Source organism: Heptranchias perlo, chromosome 5 (assembly GCF_035084215.1).
Source record: "Heptranchias perlo isolate sHepPer1 chromosome 5, sHepPer1.hap1, whole genome shotgun sequence".
NCBI classification, from domain to species: Eukaryota; Metazoa; Chordata; class Chondrichthyes; order Hexanchiformes; family Hexanchidae; genus Heptranchias; species Heptranchias perlo.
The window spans coordinates 32,703,644-32,720,497 of NC_090329.1; the positions used below are offsets into that span (position 1 = coordinate 32,703,644).

The window sequence follows — 16,854 nt, forward strand, 5'->3', positions numbered from 1 at the left end:
TTCCTTTGCCTCAACCCCTTCATCCTCAATCTCAATAATTACCTTTATTATGCCTTCCCTTAAGCACCTTAAGTCATTCTGCCTTTCTTTACTTATTGGTAATTTTTCTCCCATCCTCTTCCCCTGAAGGTATGGTTCCAGAGTTCCAGAGGTTTCGGCCACCTCTGGTATCTCACCAAGTGGCCATTCTTTATTTATGAGCTTAGACAATGAATGTTGGCAGGTCCTTCAATTGTGGGGGACATCAATGCCAAACTCAATGCTGTCTTCATCTACATGTAACATATACGCACAATCTAGCAGGGGTCACTGGGTTACAATTAAAGGCTGGAAATCTAGCTGATTTTCCCCTCTCTAGGCCAAGGGTGGCAGAGATTAGTTAAAGTGGCATGAATTGAAAATCAAATTGGGACAATCTTGTCTATATCACATACTGCCTTTAACAAATGACCCATCGGTGGGGACCTGCCTTACTTTGCTAATTAATTTTATCTCTTGCAGGGTCAAGTCAAATTCCTGGTTGTACATTTATCTACCTATTCTTGTTTTTGCAGACCTGCATGCTCTCTTTCAGAGGCTGGAACACTGGGATGAAAACAGCTGCACTGGTAGTCAAGGTCCATCATCTGAGGAATCCTGGTGTAGAATTAAAGGTGGTGTTTTGTGAATCTGAGTGGATTCTGTTGATTGATAGAAGGCTGCACTTGGAAACCTATGGATTAGTGAAGGACGTTAAGCCATGAGTGTTTCTGGGATGTACTTGAAAACTTTTTTGGTGGTAGTGAGAAGGAAGTCATGTTAACCGTGACTGGAACATGATTTGTGTCAGCCTATTTGCTGATGACGACAAGTCTGCGAAACTTCTCCCAGCTCCCAAAAGTAGGCAAGCAAAATTTCAGGACTAAACCTAAGATATTAAAACAACGTAACAAAGCTGTGCAATCCTACCCAGTTGCAATCCACAGATGACTCATCGTGGTCCGAGCAGTGGAGGAACCATTATTTCCATATAGAAGTTAATCATTCCAGTCTATTCTCACCACTATAAACAGATATTTACCTACCTCCTTTTTTAATAAATCAGTTGACAAATCATTAACTGCTTTTGTTGGGAGTCTGATCCTTATATCTTCCGTTCCGTTCCTTATATTCTTTACTCTTCTAATTTCAAGTCTTACTTGGTTTGTTAATTGTGTCCTCTAGTTCTGCCATCATACTCAAGTTGAAAAACCTACTCACCATTATCCATGCTGCTCTTTGTTCTTAAGACTTGGATGATATAGCTTCTCAATGAAAACAAGTTCAGACATCTGAGGACCGATTTTCCTGCCCCTTCTTCCCCCCACCCCCGACCCCACTGCTGGACAGGAGCACTGCACCCAAGCAGGGACCCCTAAACTTCGGGCCCTGTTTTTTTACCATTAAAAAGAGCCTTTATCTTGTGTATTCCTTCACAATTAGTGTTGGTGTGCCAAATACTAAAGGCCTTGGCAACACATCACTCCTTGGTATAATGTTAATTATTAGCATCTATTTCAATCTGCTATTACATTCTATTCTATTTTCATTTTGAACACATAAGATGAAACCACATAAGAGCTAATACCATAGGTGCTGGCTCCAACAATAGAATGCACAAAATGCATCAAAACACTCATCCAAACACACAATCCAAAATGTGCTGCTGCAGAAATATCTACCAGTCAATGAGACTAAACAAAACTTAAGAAGAAGTCAAATTTAGCATATTAAGGTTTGATAGACTTTCCTTTGTTCAGATTATCCAGCGACTCTTTTTAGTGTCATCAAACACATAAAATTTAATTGATTTCCATCCTATTACGATGAGCCTTACGGGCTTGTCTGTAAAGCTGACTTAGTTGCATTATTTAAGACCTACAGATTTTTTTCTCTGCTATTATAAGCTTTGATGTTCTGATAAAAAGAACATGATTGGCAGTTGTAGCGGCGTTCAGCTTTCTTTGATTTGTCTTGTAGTCAGCCCTGAAAGTGCATTGTCTTATCCATCTAGGAGTATCCATGTAAATTTGTAACTAAGGTATCCTCATTGTAAGTGGTAGCAGTTTTGCCTCTGACATGAACATGTAATCTAGGCTGACACTTCAGTGCATTATTGTGGGGGTCTGCACTGTCGGAGGTGCCATCCATTGAATGAGCTGTTAAGCTGAGGCCCCGTCTGCCTCTTCAGAAGGATATAAAAGGCTTCATGGCACCATTTGATGGAGAGCAGGGGAGTTCTCCTGGTGTCCCGAGCAGCATATATCTCTCAACCAATATCATTAAAACACAGACAAACTGGTCTTTTGTGGGACGTGTGCAGACTAACAACTGTGACTGCACTTCAAAAATAATTTGTTGGTGGTGAGGCACTTTGGGATGTCTAGAGGACATGAAAGGCGCTATAGGAATGCAACTTCTTTCTTTCTAATTTATCATGTCTCTAGAAGTACTGGATTCTTTAAATACCTTTCCATTTTACCTTAAAGTACATCAGTACTTTTGTTTTAATTTTTGTTAGGATTTGCTTTAGGCCTGAGTCTCTATCCTGGTCCTCTCACCAATTACCTGATTTTTAAAATTTTCTTTACACTCCACACATTTTCTTTCCAACAAGCATTATGTACAGACACCTCTGCTATTAATTCTTTCATGCACGTATACAATACCATAGAGGCAATGCCAATCTTTCGGGTTTTTTCTTAAATTTTAGGGTTCGCAGCGCCTGCGATAGTTTAGTGGGTAAATAAACCATGGACTCTATTCTTAAATGGCAGTGGGATGGCAGCAGGGGTAGGGGGGGGGGGGGTCATTGGGTGCGTGGGTAACCCGATCAATCAAATCCTACCATTTCCCACGCGATCGCGAGTTAATTGGTGGCCCTTAATGCAGCTTCCGGATTTGCCGTCAGAAAGCTGCGCAGTGGGCGGACTGGTGATCTCGCATGACAGGCTGTCAGCTGGAGCGTTTCTATTTAAAGGGCCATTACTCGAAAGGCTTTTGCTGCAGCAAAGACCAGAAAACACACAGTATGGAGCAGCACAGGGGCAAGGCTGCTCCGAGATTTAGCAATGACTCACTGCTGCAGCTACTGGACAGGGTGAGGAGGAGGAGGAGGGAAGTCTTTTGCCCAACTGACGGGAGGAAGTGCCCTGCCTCTGCCACCAAGAAGGCCTGGCTCGATGTGGCAGATGAGGACATCAACAGCAGCAACATCTCCCGCGCATGGGTCCAGTGCAGGAAATGCTTCAATGACCTAACTAGGTCAGCAAAAGTAAGTACACTTACTGATTCTCCTGCATTCCATGTTCCACATCACCGACCCCAAACTCATTCTGCACTGCCAAGACTACTCTATCACATCACTCCCCACACCCACTTAAGGCTCATTCTCAACTAACCTGCACTTCCTCAGCACTTCCTAACCTCCCCAATAGTCACCCGACCACTACTACTCATCCCAATCCTGATCCAATGTGATGGCTGTGTCTCATATTCACCCTCTGATGCATCTCTTTCATGGTCAGCCTCACCCAAAGCAATGCATTAATCGGTTGGCCACTTCACCATCACTCACTTACATGTCTGTTCTTTCTCCCCTTCTAGGAGAAGAGAGCGCAAAATGCACGGGAGAGGGCGAGGACCGGAGGGGGGGCCGCAACAAATAGTGGTCCTCACAAACGCGGAGCAGGAGGCACTGGCGATCAGGCGCACCCTCGAGTGCCTGTCTGTTGGGGACGCCGAGATGGGCATCCCACGAACATTTGGTGACACAACTTTAACATTCATCACACACAAAATGAATTGATGTTAACAATACTTACCATATTCAACAACTCATTACAACATGGCACATCTGTGATGATGCTCAATATTGCCTTCTTTTCTCTTACAGGCCATTCAACGACCTTAGTGACGGCAGAGGGTGATTCCTTAGAGGAGCTCCTGGCCTCTGAGGGCACACCGTCACATCTTAGCGAGCCATCCGCCAGAGCAGATACACACACCTCGGTAGGTCCTAATAGTCAGTTAGTTGGGTTGGCACCTGGTGGGTCACGACACACAAGTGAGCACGAGCAGACTCTGGTGGCAGGGGCAGCTGTGAAGAGTCTGTGTCGGTGGGAGCACTCCTCTCCAGGCTCTGCTCAGCTGGACGCAGATGCTGAACCATTCTTTAAAAGGAGAATGATCGAGGGACAGCAGCACATTTGTGAGGTACTAGAACAGGTGCCACGCGCACTCTCCACAATAGCGCAGAGGATGGAGGAGTCCAACTCCTGCATTTGTGGAATGGTGGCACAGGTACGGGAGGGAATCTCTGAGATACTGTCACAGGGACGTGAGCAACTGCCTGAGATAGTGTTGCAGGAATGTCTGCGATGGAGAGAATGCCAGCCTCCATTGAGCTTCAAGCACCGCTCACAAATGAGTCCATTCAGGCACTAACAACGGTCATTCGGACTCAGGGTGAACAACTTTCTGCCGCCTGAAACAGGCTGACAGATATTTTACAGCTGGGCCACTCTGTCTGGTGCGTATTGAAGCACTCCCCCAGAACAATCAAGACACCTAAATCGCATCTTGAGCAGCCCTATACCATGCTCAATTGTAGACCTGGTGGCAATGTGGCTGTCATTATATCAACGCTGTTGCTCAATGATGGGGTTCCTCAGAGGTGTCATGATCCACGTGTGCAGGGGATATCCCTTGTCCCCGAGGAGCCAGCCCTTAAGGGTGTTTGGTGCGTGGAAGAGGGGCAGGATGTTGGATTCCCTCAGAATGAAGGAATCGTGGCAGCTGCCAGGAAATCTGCTGCACGCTTGAAGGAATCTTTTGCGGTGGTCACAGACTAGCTAAGCGTTGATGAAGTGATACCCCTTTCTGTTGATGAACAGTCCTGGTTCAATGTGGAGGTGCTCATATTGCTATATGGGTGCCATCGATTGCACCCTGTACCCGTGGGAAACCAGCCACAGAGTGAAATCCCACTGTCCTCTCCGTCTGGCTGAGGTTGTCCATGGGGAAGTTGATGTAGTGCGAGGCCCTGCGAAACAATCCGTCGATGACCTGCCTTATGCACTTGTGTGCAGACGACCGAGAGACCCCGACGATGTCCCCGGTGGCACCCTGGAATTATCCGGAGGCGAATAAGTTGAGGGGAGAGGTGACTTTAACAGGTAATGAGATGCCGCTCGGCCCAGCCGGGAGCAGCTCGGCATGAAGGAGGCTGCAGATGTCTGTGACTACTTGGTGACTCACTCTCAACCTCCATATGTACTGCTTCTCAGAGAGGTCCAGGAAGCTGAGCCTCGGTCTGTAGATCCTGTGGCGATGGTAGTGCCTCCTGTGACATCGCTCCCTCTGTTGTTGCCCTCTGTGCTCTTGTGCAGGTCCCTGTGGCGCAGCACTGTTGTGGAACTGCAAGTGGCGGAAGTGCACGCCGTGCCTGGTGAGGACGGTGATGTTGCTCGTCCTCGGATGTAGTGGTGAATGCAGCCATGACGCCCGCCCCCCCCGCCCTCCCCCCCCATCCTGATGGTGTCAGTTTGAGGTTGTCCGAAAAGTTGGTAAATATGTGTAAACAGAAGACTTCTGAATGGAAACTAAGAATTTTCAGTGAAAACACACAGATCTCACAGTCAAAAGTTTGTGTGAAAGAGCATTTCAATGTCCAACTGACCGCTGGCTGCAGCACGTCTCTTGCAATATGGAGTGTTTCTCACAGACGGGAAACATGCTGAGGCTGAGTGAAAATCGGTCCCCTGGCCTCAATCATCATGAAATGAACTACTTCAAATGCTTAAACTATCTAAATACCTCTCTTAATTGTCATCCCGCTGGCTTTGATTGCCGGTGAGACTTCCGCATTCGTGAGGCTCGCTCGCACACAGACGCGTCGGTAGGGAACCCAGAAGTCGGTGAGTTGGAGCCGGCTTCCGAACCCACGCAGGATTTCCCCGATTTTCGGAGCCCCTCCGTCCCCAACGCACCCGCACTTGGATTCTAATATCGGGGCCCATGTGTTGTTCAAACCAAAAAGTGCCATGTTTGTTCCCTGGTCTGTGCTGATTTAGGTGACCTCAGTAGTGCCAATAGTAAGGGTAATACAGCTGGTCTGAGTGGCCCTCGACTCGGAAGGAAAATTAAAAAATCAGCCAGGGTTTCTGCTCCCAATCGCTATCCACTGACTCCTGAAAAATGAATGTGTATAGCAACTAGGTGAGTATAAGATTAGAACAAAAGCAAAATACTGCAGATACTGGAAATCTGAAGTAAAACCAGAACATGCTGGAAATACTCAGCAGGTCAGATAGCATCTGTGGAGAGAGAAATGGAGTTAATGTTTCAGGTCAACGACCTTTCATCAGAACTGTATAAGATTAGGTTGGCTGTGATGCATCTTGGGGAAATAGCTGCTTGACACTTTCTGTCGAGACTCACATACAAAGAATGGCCATTGGATGGAGACTGCTGGTGCCCATGGACACCAATTTCACGAGATATAGTGCATTCAGGAAAGGGATTGAGAAAATTGGATCAAAAAAATAGGATTTGTGTGTAGATTCAACCAGAATGTACTGTACAGCAATGCACTGAATTAATGAATAGAGTAAACCTATCCGACTATACTGCACTTTTAGAATCCGCTTTGAGCCAGAATCAGGGCTTTTCTTGTTTGTGCTTCAGTCTCAAAAGTTCAGTACAACCCTAGTATAAATGTAATTTGCATACCTACGCACACATCGTATCACGCATGCAGTTAACTATTGTACTACTGTTTTGACAATTGAAACTGGTTTGGAGTGTGCTTCAACACAAAAGGGACAGTATAGCTCGGGAGTCAGACCTGAGTCTGACTCCCAAGTACATTAAAACTAATTAGTGTGAGAACCCTTCCACGAGGCTTTCTCGGACCCATCAGGCAATGTGCAACTCTCATCCATTGTGAAGCTGAATTTTAAAAAACACTCGGCGTCCGTTGAATCACCTGGGCATTTTATGAACTTTGTACTGGAGTCAGCGTGGCTCAGTGGAAGCACTCTCACCTCTGAGTCAGAAGGTTATGAGTTTCAAATCCCACTCCAGGGTCTTGAGTATAAATCTAGGCTGACACTTCAGTGCAGTACTGAGGGAGTGCTGCATTATAGGAGATGCCGTGTTTCGGATGAGACGTTAAATTGAGACCCCATCTGCCCTCTCAGGTGGATGTAAAAGATCCCACTGCATTATGCAAAGAAGGTGTCCTGGCCAATATTTATCCCTCAACCAACATCGCTAAAACAGATTATCAGGTCATTATCACATTGTTGTTTGTGGGACCTTGCTGTATGCAAATTGGTTGCTGCGTTTCCTACAGTACAACAGTGAATACACTTCAAAGTACTTCCTTGGCTGTAAAACGCTTTGGGACGTCCTGAGCTTGTGAAAGGTGCTATATAAATGCAAGTCTTTCTTACTTTTTATTGATATGAGGAAGCAAATGCACCCATCCTCCCAACATTATACGGTAACAGCAGGGGAAGCAGAGCCCCGTGTATGGATGCAAGCACAAACATGAACAGAGCTCACTCCTGGTGGGCAGAATGCGAGTCGCAGCCAGCCACAATCTAAGTATAAGTCAGGTTTTGCTGCTTGTGCCTCACACATGACAGGAGCTGGTTTCAGCCTGGTAGTGTAGTATAATTGCATTTCAAGAGGAGTCCCTTTCACAATATAAAATTAACCAAAAGAACATAAATGGGATTCCCAGAAGACCTTTTCTGCCAGTGTAGGAAAATCATTAAGGGGAATTTTAACTCCCGGGTGGGAAGCCGATGGGACATGCGGGCCGCTCGACCGGGAGCTGCAGCTGGAGGCCTGGTCTATTTTAACGGCCAAGCCTTATTAACATCCTGCCGACCAGCTGACCACCTGAAACATACGAGCAGATGCAGCTTGTTGGCTTTGGGCCTGTAAAGATCAGGGGGCCTGTAAAGATTGGTAGGTCGAGGGCATCACGGGTAGGGAGGGTGGGGAGCCTGGGACAGAAGTGTACCAACGTTTCTTTGAGGGGCCTCCAGGAGTATTGCTGCTCTTCCTGGTCCTACATAGATAAGTTTTACACTTACCTTACAGGGCCTCCGCTGGGTGTTAGGGTTGCAAACCCTCCAAGATTGTTCTGGAGTCTCCAGGAATTGGAGATTGATCCCCAGGGCACTGCTGCGAGCAATCCTGGAGAAAAATCATCGGCACGTTAAAAAAATTGATTGCTTTTTAACATTCCCTTTGAACACTTTCGCTTATTGGTTATAAAAAAACACTGGAGATGAGAAAAAGGGCAGTTTGCCTGAAGCTGAAAATCATCCAGTTGGGTAATGAAGAGTCTGTTCGCTTCTCAATTGGGACGGCGGTGGGCCGCAAGGGTGGACGTGTTGGTAGACCAATGGTGGAGGCAGGGCAGTGGGGCACGGGAGGTCATGTGATGAAAAGTCCAGGATTACGTCCAACCAGAGTTGGCATCCCTACTGGATGTCCACCAGGTTTCACTGAGGGAGGGTGTCCACAGCGTGCGCCCCTTTCAGTAGGCTGTTGAAATAGCATTGGGGTCCAATCTAAGTGATAGGAGAAGGTCTGCATATATTGATGAGACTCCCGCCTGAGTCAGGAGAGCCCCTCAAGTGCTCAACAAAATGGGGCAGGAAAGAAGTGGACAGTGTACTGCTTTGATTTTAACTCCTGTTCTACCCGGTTTCCACCGGTCGAAGGGAGATAAACTTCCCCCGATGGTGCTCGTTTTAGCTCCTGTGAAGAATTTTTTAATAGTTAATATTTTTTGCAATAGGCCTCACTGTAGACTGACAATATATCAGTTTGTGATCATTAAAATGTTACTTGATAACATCACCAATGAAAATCTTTTAAAAACATGTATAAGTAATAATTGGAGTTATATATATATTGGACCTCTTGCAAGTGATTGCTAATAATTGGTTCTGACATTGTGTGTGTATTGAGTTTTTTTAAAAGTTTGGTTGTAAATCATTTCAAATAGCTAGTCAGTTTGTTTTAGATTACAATACAAATCCTTATCCCATGAGATTTTGTATAAGGTATCTGATGAGATGATTAGAGAGCCACTCTTTCATATTTCACCATTTATTACAATAATTTTTCAAATAATGACAGATTTGGCACAAAAGGCTATCCAATGAATGGATGCTAAGACTATGTGCTTGCCTGTGACGATATGACTTTACTTGAGTGCTCGGCTGTGCTGCAGTAACCTTCACGTTGTAATGAAAGGGCACAATTTTGAGCTTTGGATTTACCAAATAAAGTAGGTCAAAATAATCTACTGATAACATTTTTTTGTAAGTGGTGTGGAATTGGAATTGCATGTGAACAACCGAATAAAAAAAACAAACTATTGGTACAGTGGTAAGTTTTCTTATTCCATTTGCAAATATTGTTACGATCCAAACAATTGAGTTTCAGAGTACAGTATGGATGTAGGATTCCTACTGATAATGAAGCTTAGTTAGAGTTTCTACCAAACATTTTAGATTGATTTGATGAACGTCGTAGAGATTTCTCTCCTCTTGCTTTAGGCCTAACACTTTTGAGGTTGTGGCACTGGATGGAGTAAGCACTGGGATCTTTCAGTTTTACACTGCCCAAGAGAGTGCTGACTGGCTGCGGGCAATATCAACCAACATCAACGATTTGACCCTGCAAAACGTAAGTCTTCCAGCTGTAAATAGTGGGCCAGAAATCGCTCCCGAAATAATGGAGGAGCTCAACAGCGCTCTCAGTTTTTAGTGGTGAATCGAAGGAGCAAGTTCCCGCGTTCGCACATGCGCAGTAAAACACAGAAATTGTGAACTTGCTCCTAGTGGTTCACCGGCGATATGGCAGCTTCGAATTAAAGGGACATCGCACGCTGCAATCATAGAAATCATTGAAAAAGTGCAAACTTGCTTATCTGCCCAGCTGGAAAGTAACTAATTACACCACTAAACAGGTACGTGTAAAAATACCAGGTCTAAACCAAGTTTTAAAAGTGCAGTTAGTCTTAATAACTGACAAACAACTAAAAATTAACTTTTAAAAATGTGGAGTCTCATATTACTTCTTATTTTTACAGTTTTTGGTGATAAAAAAAAATTAAAATTAAAAAATTATTATCCCTTCTGTCTCTTTAATTTAATTCAATTATTTCTTTGGCTTTTTATACAAAAAAAATTAAAATCTTTATTTGCAATGACATCCAGAATACTAACTTTAAATGAATGAAGTCTGCTTGCCTGCTTGAGCAATGCAGCCTGAATCTGTGAGCATGACTTCTGTTCCTGTCAGATTTTATGGGCATGCCTTCTCCTCACAGACATTTCCAGCCGCGCAGCAACTCACGCTGCTCAGAGGCTGGGTTGATAGCGCACATTTTGTTTTAAGTTCAAGTACAAGCAATTGGACGCCACAGACCTCGCTGTGAGTATTTTTGTTAATTAAATTCGCAGGAGATGCGGCGAGCATTACCTCGCCGTTCTGAGCGATATCTGGCCCAATATCTTTTTTTTATAAAAATGATGATATGACTATATGACCTAATGTATGAATTGTAGTAAAATTCCCTTACCTTCCTGCCTGGACTAACTATAATAAACTTGCTTTGAGACTTGCCGGTTCTAATTTCTCACCTATTCCTTGAACTGTTATTAAAGAGAAAAGTTTGTGTTTTAGGAACATCGGAACAGGAGTAGGCCATTCAGCCCCTCGTGCCTGCTCCGCCATTTTGTAAGATCATGGCTGATCTGTGATCTAACTCCATGTACCCGCCTTTGGCCCATATCCCTTAATACCTTTGATTGCCAAAAAGCTATCTATCTCAGATTTAAATTTAGCAATTGAGCTAGTATCAATTGCCGTTTGCGGAAGAGAGTTCCAAACTTCTACAACCCTTTGTGTGTAGAAATGTTTTCTAATCTCGCTCCTGAAAGGTCTGACTCTAATTTTTAGACTGTGCCCCCTACTCTTAGAATCCCCAACCAGCGGAAATAGTTTCTCTCTATCCACCCTATATGTTCCCCTTAATATCTTATAAACTTCGATCAGATCACCCCTTAACCTTCGAAACTCCAGAGAATACAACCCCAATTTGTGTAATCTCTCCTCGTAACTTAACCCTTGAAGTCCGGGTATCATTCTAGTAAACCTACGCTGCACTCCCTCCAAGGCCAATATGTCCTTCCGAAGGTGCGGTGCCCAGAACTGCTCACAGTACTCCAGGTACGGTCTAACCAGGGTTTTGTATAGCTGCAGCATAGCTTCTGCCCCCTTGTACTCTAGTCCTCTAGATATAAAGGCCAGCATTCCATTAGCCTTCTTGATTATTTTCTGCACCTGTTCATGACACTTCAATGATCGATGTACCTGAACCCCTGAGTCTCTTTGGACATCCACTGTTTTTAACTTTTTACCATTTAGAAAGTACCCTGTTCTATCCTTTTTTGATCCAAAGTGGATGACCTCACATTTGTCTACATTGAATTCCATTTGCCACAGTTTTGCCCATTCACCTAATCTATCAATATCGCTTTGTAATTTTATGTTTTCATCGACACTGCTTACAATGCCACCAATCTTTGTGTCATCAGCAAACTTAGATATGAGACTTTCTATGCCTTCATCTAAGTTGTTAATAAATATTGTGAATAATTGAGGCCCCAAGACACATCCCTGCGGGACTCTACTAGTCACATCCTGCCAATGTGACTACCTACCCATTATCCCTACTCTCTGCCGCCTTTCGCTCAGCCAACTTCCTAACCAAGTCCGTACTTTTCCCTCGAATCCATGGGCTTCTATCTTAGCTAACAGTCTCTTATGTGGGACCTTATCAAATGCCTTCTGGAAGTCCATATAAATAACATCCATTGACATTCCCCTGTCCACTACTTTAGTCATCTCTTCAAAAAATTCAATCAGGTTTGTGAGGCACAACCTACCTTTCACAAATCCATGCTGGTTCTCTCTGATTAACTGAAAATTCTCGAGGTGTTCAGTCACCCTATCCTTAATTATAGACTCCAGCATTTTCCCCACAACAGATGTTAGGCTAACTGGTCTATAATTCCCTGGTTTCCCTCTCTCTCCTTTCTTAAAAAGCGGTGTGACATGTGCAATTTTCCAATCCAGAGGGCCAGTTCCTGAATCTAGAGAACTTTGAAAGATTATAGTTAGGGCATCTGCAATGTGCTCACCTACTTCCTTTAAAGCCCTGGGATGGAAACCATCTGGTCCTGGGGATTTTTAACTCTTTAGTGCTATTATTTTCTTCATTACTGTTGCTTTACTTATATTAATTTTATCGAGTCCCTGCCCCCGATTAAATATTAGTTTTCTTGGGATTTCCGGCATGCTATCCTCTTTTTCTACTGTAAATACTGACGCAAAGTAATCGTTCAACATGTCCGCCATTTCCCCATTGTCAATGACAATATCCCCACTTTCAATTTTTAAGGGGGCAACACTGCTCCTGACCACCCTCTTTTTCCTAATATAACTATAAAAGTTCTTCGTATTGGTTTTGATATCCCTTGCGAGTTTCTTTTCAAACTCTCTTTTTGTAGCTCTTACCATCTGCTTTGTGACCCTTTGTTGATCTTTGTATCTTTCCCATTCGCCAGGATCTGTGCCATTTTTTGCCTTTTTGTATGCCCTTTCCTTATGTCTTATACTGTCCCTTACCTCTTTAGTTGTCCATGGCTGTGTTTTTGGGAAGTAGAGTTCTTGCCCCTCAGGGGTATAAACCGATTCTGTATCACTATGGTGTTGATTTCGATAGACTGGACTGCACTGATCTACTGCATTCCTAGTTTGTCTTTGTCAAAAATCTATTTAAAAATGGCCCATGGCAAGAAACAATCTCTGTACTCTTCAAAAATAGGTTTTGACCACTGGAAATTAGAGAATAAATATTTTTAAAATGAATTATGCATGTTCAAAGTAGCTTTTCACAAGCTTTTTGGAGAAAGAAATTTGAAAACGGTAAAGAAACAAGAAGGCAAAACTTATGCAACTTTGCCACTTCACTGAGAGAACTGGCCATCTCCTTGTATCTTCCTTCTCCTTTTTACTTTTATTTATTATTTTCTTTTTATCATACCTATTGTTTATTCATTTTTTAAAAATCATACAATCTTTAATGTTCCTTCTTGCTTTCCTTCCATTCCCCTTCCTTTTTGTTATTTATTTCTTAATGGGGTTTTTATTTGCTCTTTTGACTTTAAAAAAAATATTTTTCTTCCATGGATGCAAACAAGTTAGCTTGTACGGAAAAGGAAGTGGGCAGGACAGACAGGAAATACCCAGTGAAAGGCTAATATTAAACCCTTGTTAAAAAAAAGGCTTTGAGGTAGACAGAGGAAAGTAGCTAGGCCCAGTCTTACTAAAATTTACAGTTAAGAATTAATGAAATGTGGAAGATGGGACTGAAAGCAAGAAATTACTGTTTTTTTTATTCGTTCATGGGATGTGGGCGTCGCTGGCGAGGCCAGCATTTATTGCCCATCCCTAATTGCCCTTGAGAAGGTGGTGGTGAGCTGCCTTCTTGAACTGCTGCAGTCCATGTGGTGAAGGTTCTCCCACAGTGCTGTTAGGTAGGGAATTCCAGGATTTTGACCCAGCGATGATGAAGGAACGGCAATATATTTCCAAGTCGGGATGGTGTGTGAGTTGGAGGGGAACGTGCAGGTGGTGTTGTTCCCATGTGCCTGCTGCCCTTGTCCTTCTAGGTGGTAGAGGTCGCGGGTTTGGGAGATGCTGTCGAAGAAGCCTTGGCGAGTTGCTGCAGTGCAACCTGTGGATGATGATGTTAGTGTACTTAACACAATCCTATCAAATTCCTCCCTGAGCTATTTTAACAGGTTTAAACCCATTTAACATAAACCAACCCCCCTTAAAAATAATGGAGAGAGGAATTTAATAGGAGCACATTAAACATTTGTGCGATAACATCGCTGACAGTAATTTCCAGACTTAAAAACTTTTCCAAGTGATCAAAAATTAAACTTCAAAGTACAGATAAATACAAACATTTGGAGAAATAATTTTAATTCTACATTTCTTTTTTACCTACACAGATGAAAATGGCCAATAAATGCTGTTCTCCAAATGATCAGGTAGGATATCTTTCACTTTATGTGCAAAAATTATTTGTCTAATAAAAATATGTCTTTATGTAAAAAAAAATGTGTTCTGCATTATGCTTAAAAGAATGAAAAGGATGTCGAGAGTTATTAGCTGGTAACTAACAAGAAAAAATACTAAGAGAAGCAGTATCCAACTAATTCTGGCATTGACTGATTCCAACTCATCCTGAATTTAGTTTTAGACACCACAACTCGTAATAAATTTCAGCAAAGCATTTGCCTCTCACTTCAATCCTACATTAAATCCTCCCACTGGATTAGCCTTTATTGATCTAACTGAGTCTCTAGTATTATGAAGTATTCAAAATCTGAAATCTTATCAGTAAATTCTTAATAGCTTTAGGTAATACTTCGGAACCTGCAGCAGGTAGTACAGTTGTATGGTTGGTGACAGCTTTGGTTTCACACAGCTTACACCTCAGTTAAGTTAACATGGTTTAGAGGATCAATCTTGCAGCTCTGCAAACTCAAACTTCCTTGTGTGGGGACATCAGATGCTGATGTGTTACACGCTGGAAGCTGTTAATTTAGAGCTATGTCACTGAAAATGAATGTTGCAATCAGGACTCATCAATGTTAACTGCAGCGAGTGGAACTTTGTCCTAAATGTACTTCATTTGTTCTCTTATTTGATGTCGCTCTGCGCTATGCTTGTTTTTTTATGTATAGTTTTCCAAATGGATTTGTTTTGTGAATCGTGGACCACTCAACTGCAGTCATCAATTTATCTTTAAGCTTTTTACCTTTGTCGCTGTGCAGGCATTGATCTTTTCTTGATGCTACAATTGCCTCATTTTGCTTTTACATTTTGATTTATTGTGAATCTTTCAGTAACACCTCGAGCAACAGTTTCTGTATGAGGTTTCTGCCCACTAACGTCTATTTTTTAAAATAATTCTGCTCTAGGGAATCCATGGATTTCAGGGAACACCAATTTTAAAGCAAAATTTTGTGAAAAGCTATCATTCTGGAGTATCTGAATAAACATTTGCTGCAGAATAATTCAACCCATTATAAAATACCGAACAATGTTAGTGTTTGGCTTTTGCTCTTAGGTAATAAACACCTCCAAGTTACATTTGGAATAGCAACACAAGCTAAATCCTTTAGGAAAATAGGGAATAGATTTTTGAGATTTAGTTACATGTCTTTCTCTTTCAAGGTAGACACGGAGCAGAGAAGGAGAGGTCTGTGTCAAGATCTTAGCAGGTTGAAGTCATGCTGTACAATATTGGTAATGAATGCATCAATGCAGCATTCTTTTGTCCGCTATTTTTAAAATGGGTATTAACTCATTTATTAAACTGGTTAATGCCTTCAATAAAATACCAGACAGTGTAAATTCATATGAACATGTAAGTTTGTTATGAATATCCCACAACATAGTTTTACCACTAGATTTCTTTTTCATTCTTTTTCATCCTTTTGAGAATTATACTTTATTTAGTAGTATGAATAATTGTCAGTTAAATAGAGTTACATTGTTACATAGAGTCTACAGCACAGAAACAGGCCATTCAGCCCAACTTGCCTATGCCGGCGTTTATGCTCCACACGAGGCTCCTCCCATCGCTCTTCATCTAACCCTATCAGGATACCCTTCTATTCCTTTCTTCCTCATGTGCTTATCTGGCTTCTCCTTAAATGCATTTATGCTATTTGCCTCAACTACTCCTTGTGGTAGCGCGTTCCATATTTTTACCACTCTCTGGGTAAAGACATTTCTCCTAAATTCCCTATTGGATTTATTAGTGACTATTTTATATTTATGACCTCTAGTTTTGGACACTCCCACAAGTGGAAACATTTTCTCCACGTCTGCCCTATCAAACCCTTTCATAATCTTAAAGACTTCTAAAAGGTCACCCCTCAGCCTTCTCTTTTCTACAGTAAAGAGCTCCAACCTGTTCAGCCTTTCCTGATAAGTATATCCTCTCAGTTCAGGTGAATCTTTTTTGTACCTTCTCCTCTATATCCTATGTATAATATGGGGACCAGAACTGTGCACAGTGTGGTCTAACCAAGGTCCTGTACAAATCGTAGAATACAATTATAGAATGGTTACAACATGGAAGGAGGCCTTTCAGCCCGTTGAGTCCGTGCCGGCTGTCTGCTAACTTCTCTGCTTTTCAATTCTATCCTTCTAGAAATGAACCCCAGTGCTTGGTTTGCTTTTTTTATGGCCTTATTAACTTGCGTCGCTAATTTTAGTGATTTGTGTATCTGTACCCCCAGATCCCTTTGCTCCTTTATCCCATTTAGACTCTTATTATCCAAGCAGTATGTGGCCTCCTTATTCTTCCTACCAAAATGTACCACCTCACACTTATCTATATTGAAATTCATTTGCCAATTTCACATCCATTCTGCAAATTTATTAATGTCTTGTGTATTTTGTTGCATTCTTCCTTTGTATTAACTATACCTCCCAATTTGGTATCGTCCACAAATTTAGAAATTGTACTTTCAATTCCCGAGTCCAAATCATTTATGTAAATAATGAACAACAGTGGTCCCAGCACCGTTCTCTGTGGAACACCACTTCCCACCTTTTGCCAGTCTGAGTAGCTACCCTTAACCCCACTCTGTGTTTTCTGTTTTGTAGCCAGCTTGCTATCCATTCTGCTACCTGTCCCCTGACTCCACA

General features: G+C 42.6%; 1 protein-coding gene across 1 annotated transcript in view; it reads left to right on the forward strand.

Moving 5' to 3' along the window:
• Positions 1-16,854, forward strand: part of sntg2 (syntrophin, gamma 2) — a 283,588-nt gene that overhangs the window by 166,737 nt on the left and 99,997 nt on the right. Inside the window, exons 10-11 of the mRNA XM_067985257.1 lie at positions 9,606-9,735; positions 14,139-14,177. Coding sequence (XP_067841358.1) covers positions 9,606-9,735; positions 14,139-14,177 — 169 coding nt within the window. The remainder of the gene's footprint in view (positions 1-9,605; positions 9,736-14,138; positions 14,178-16,854) is intronic.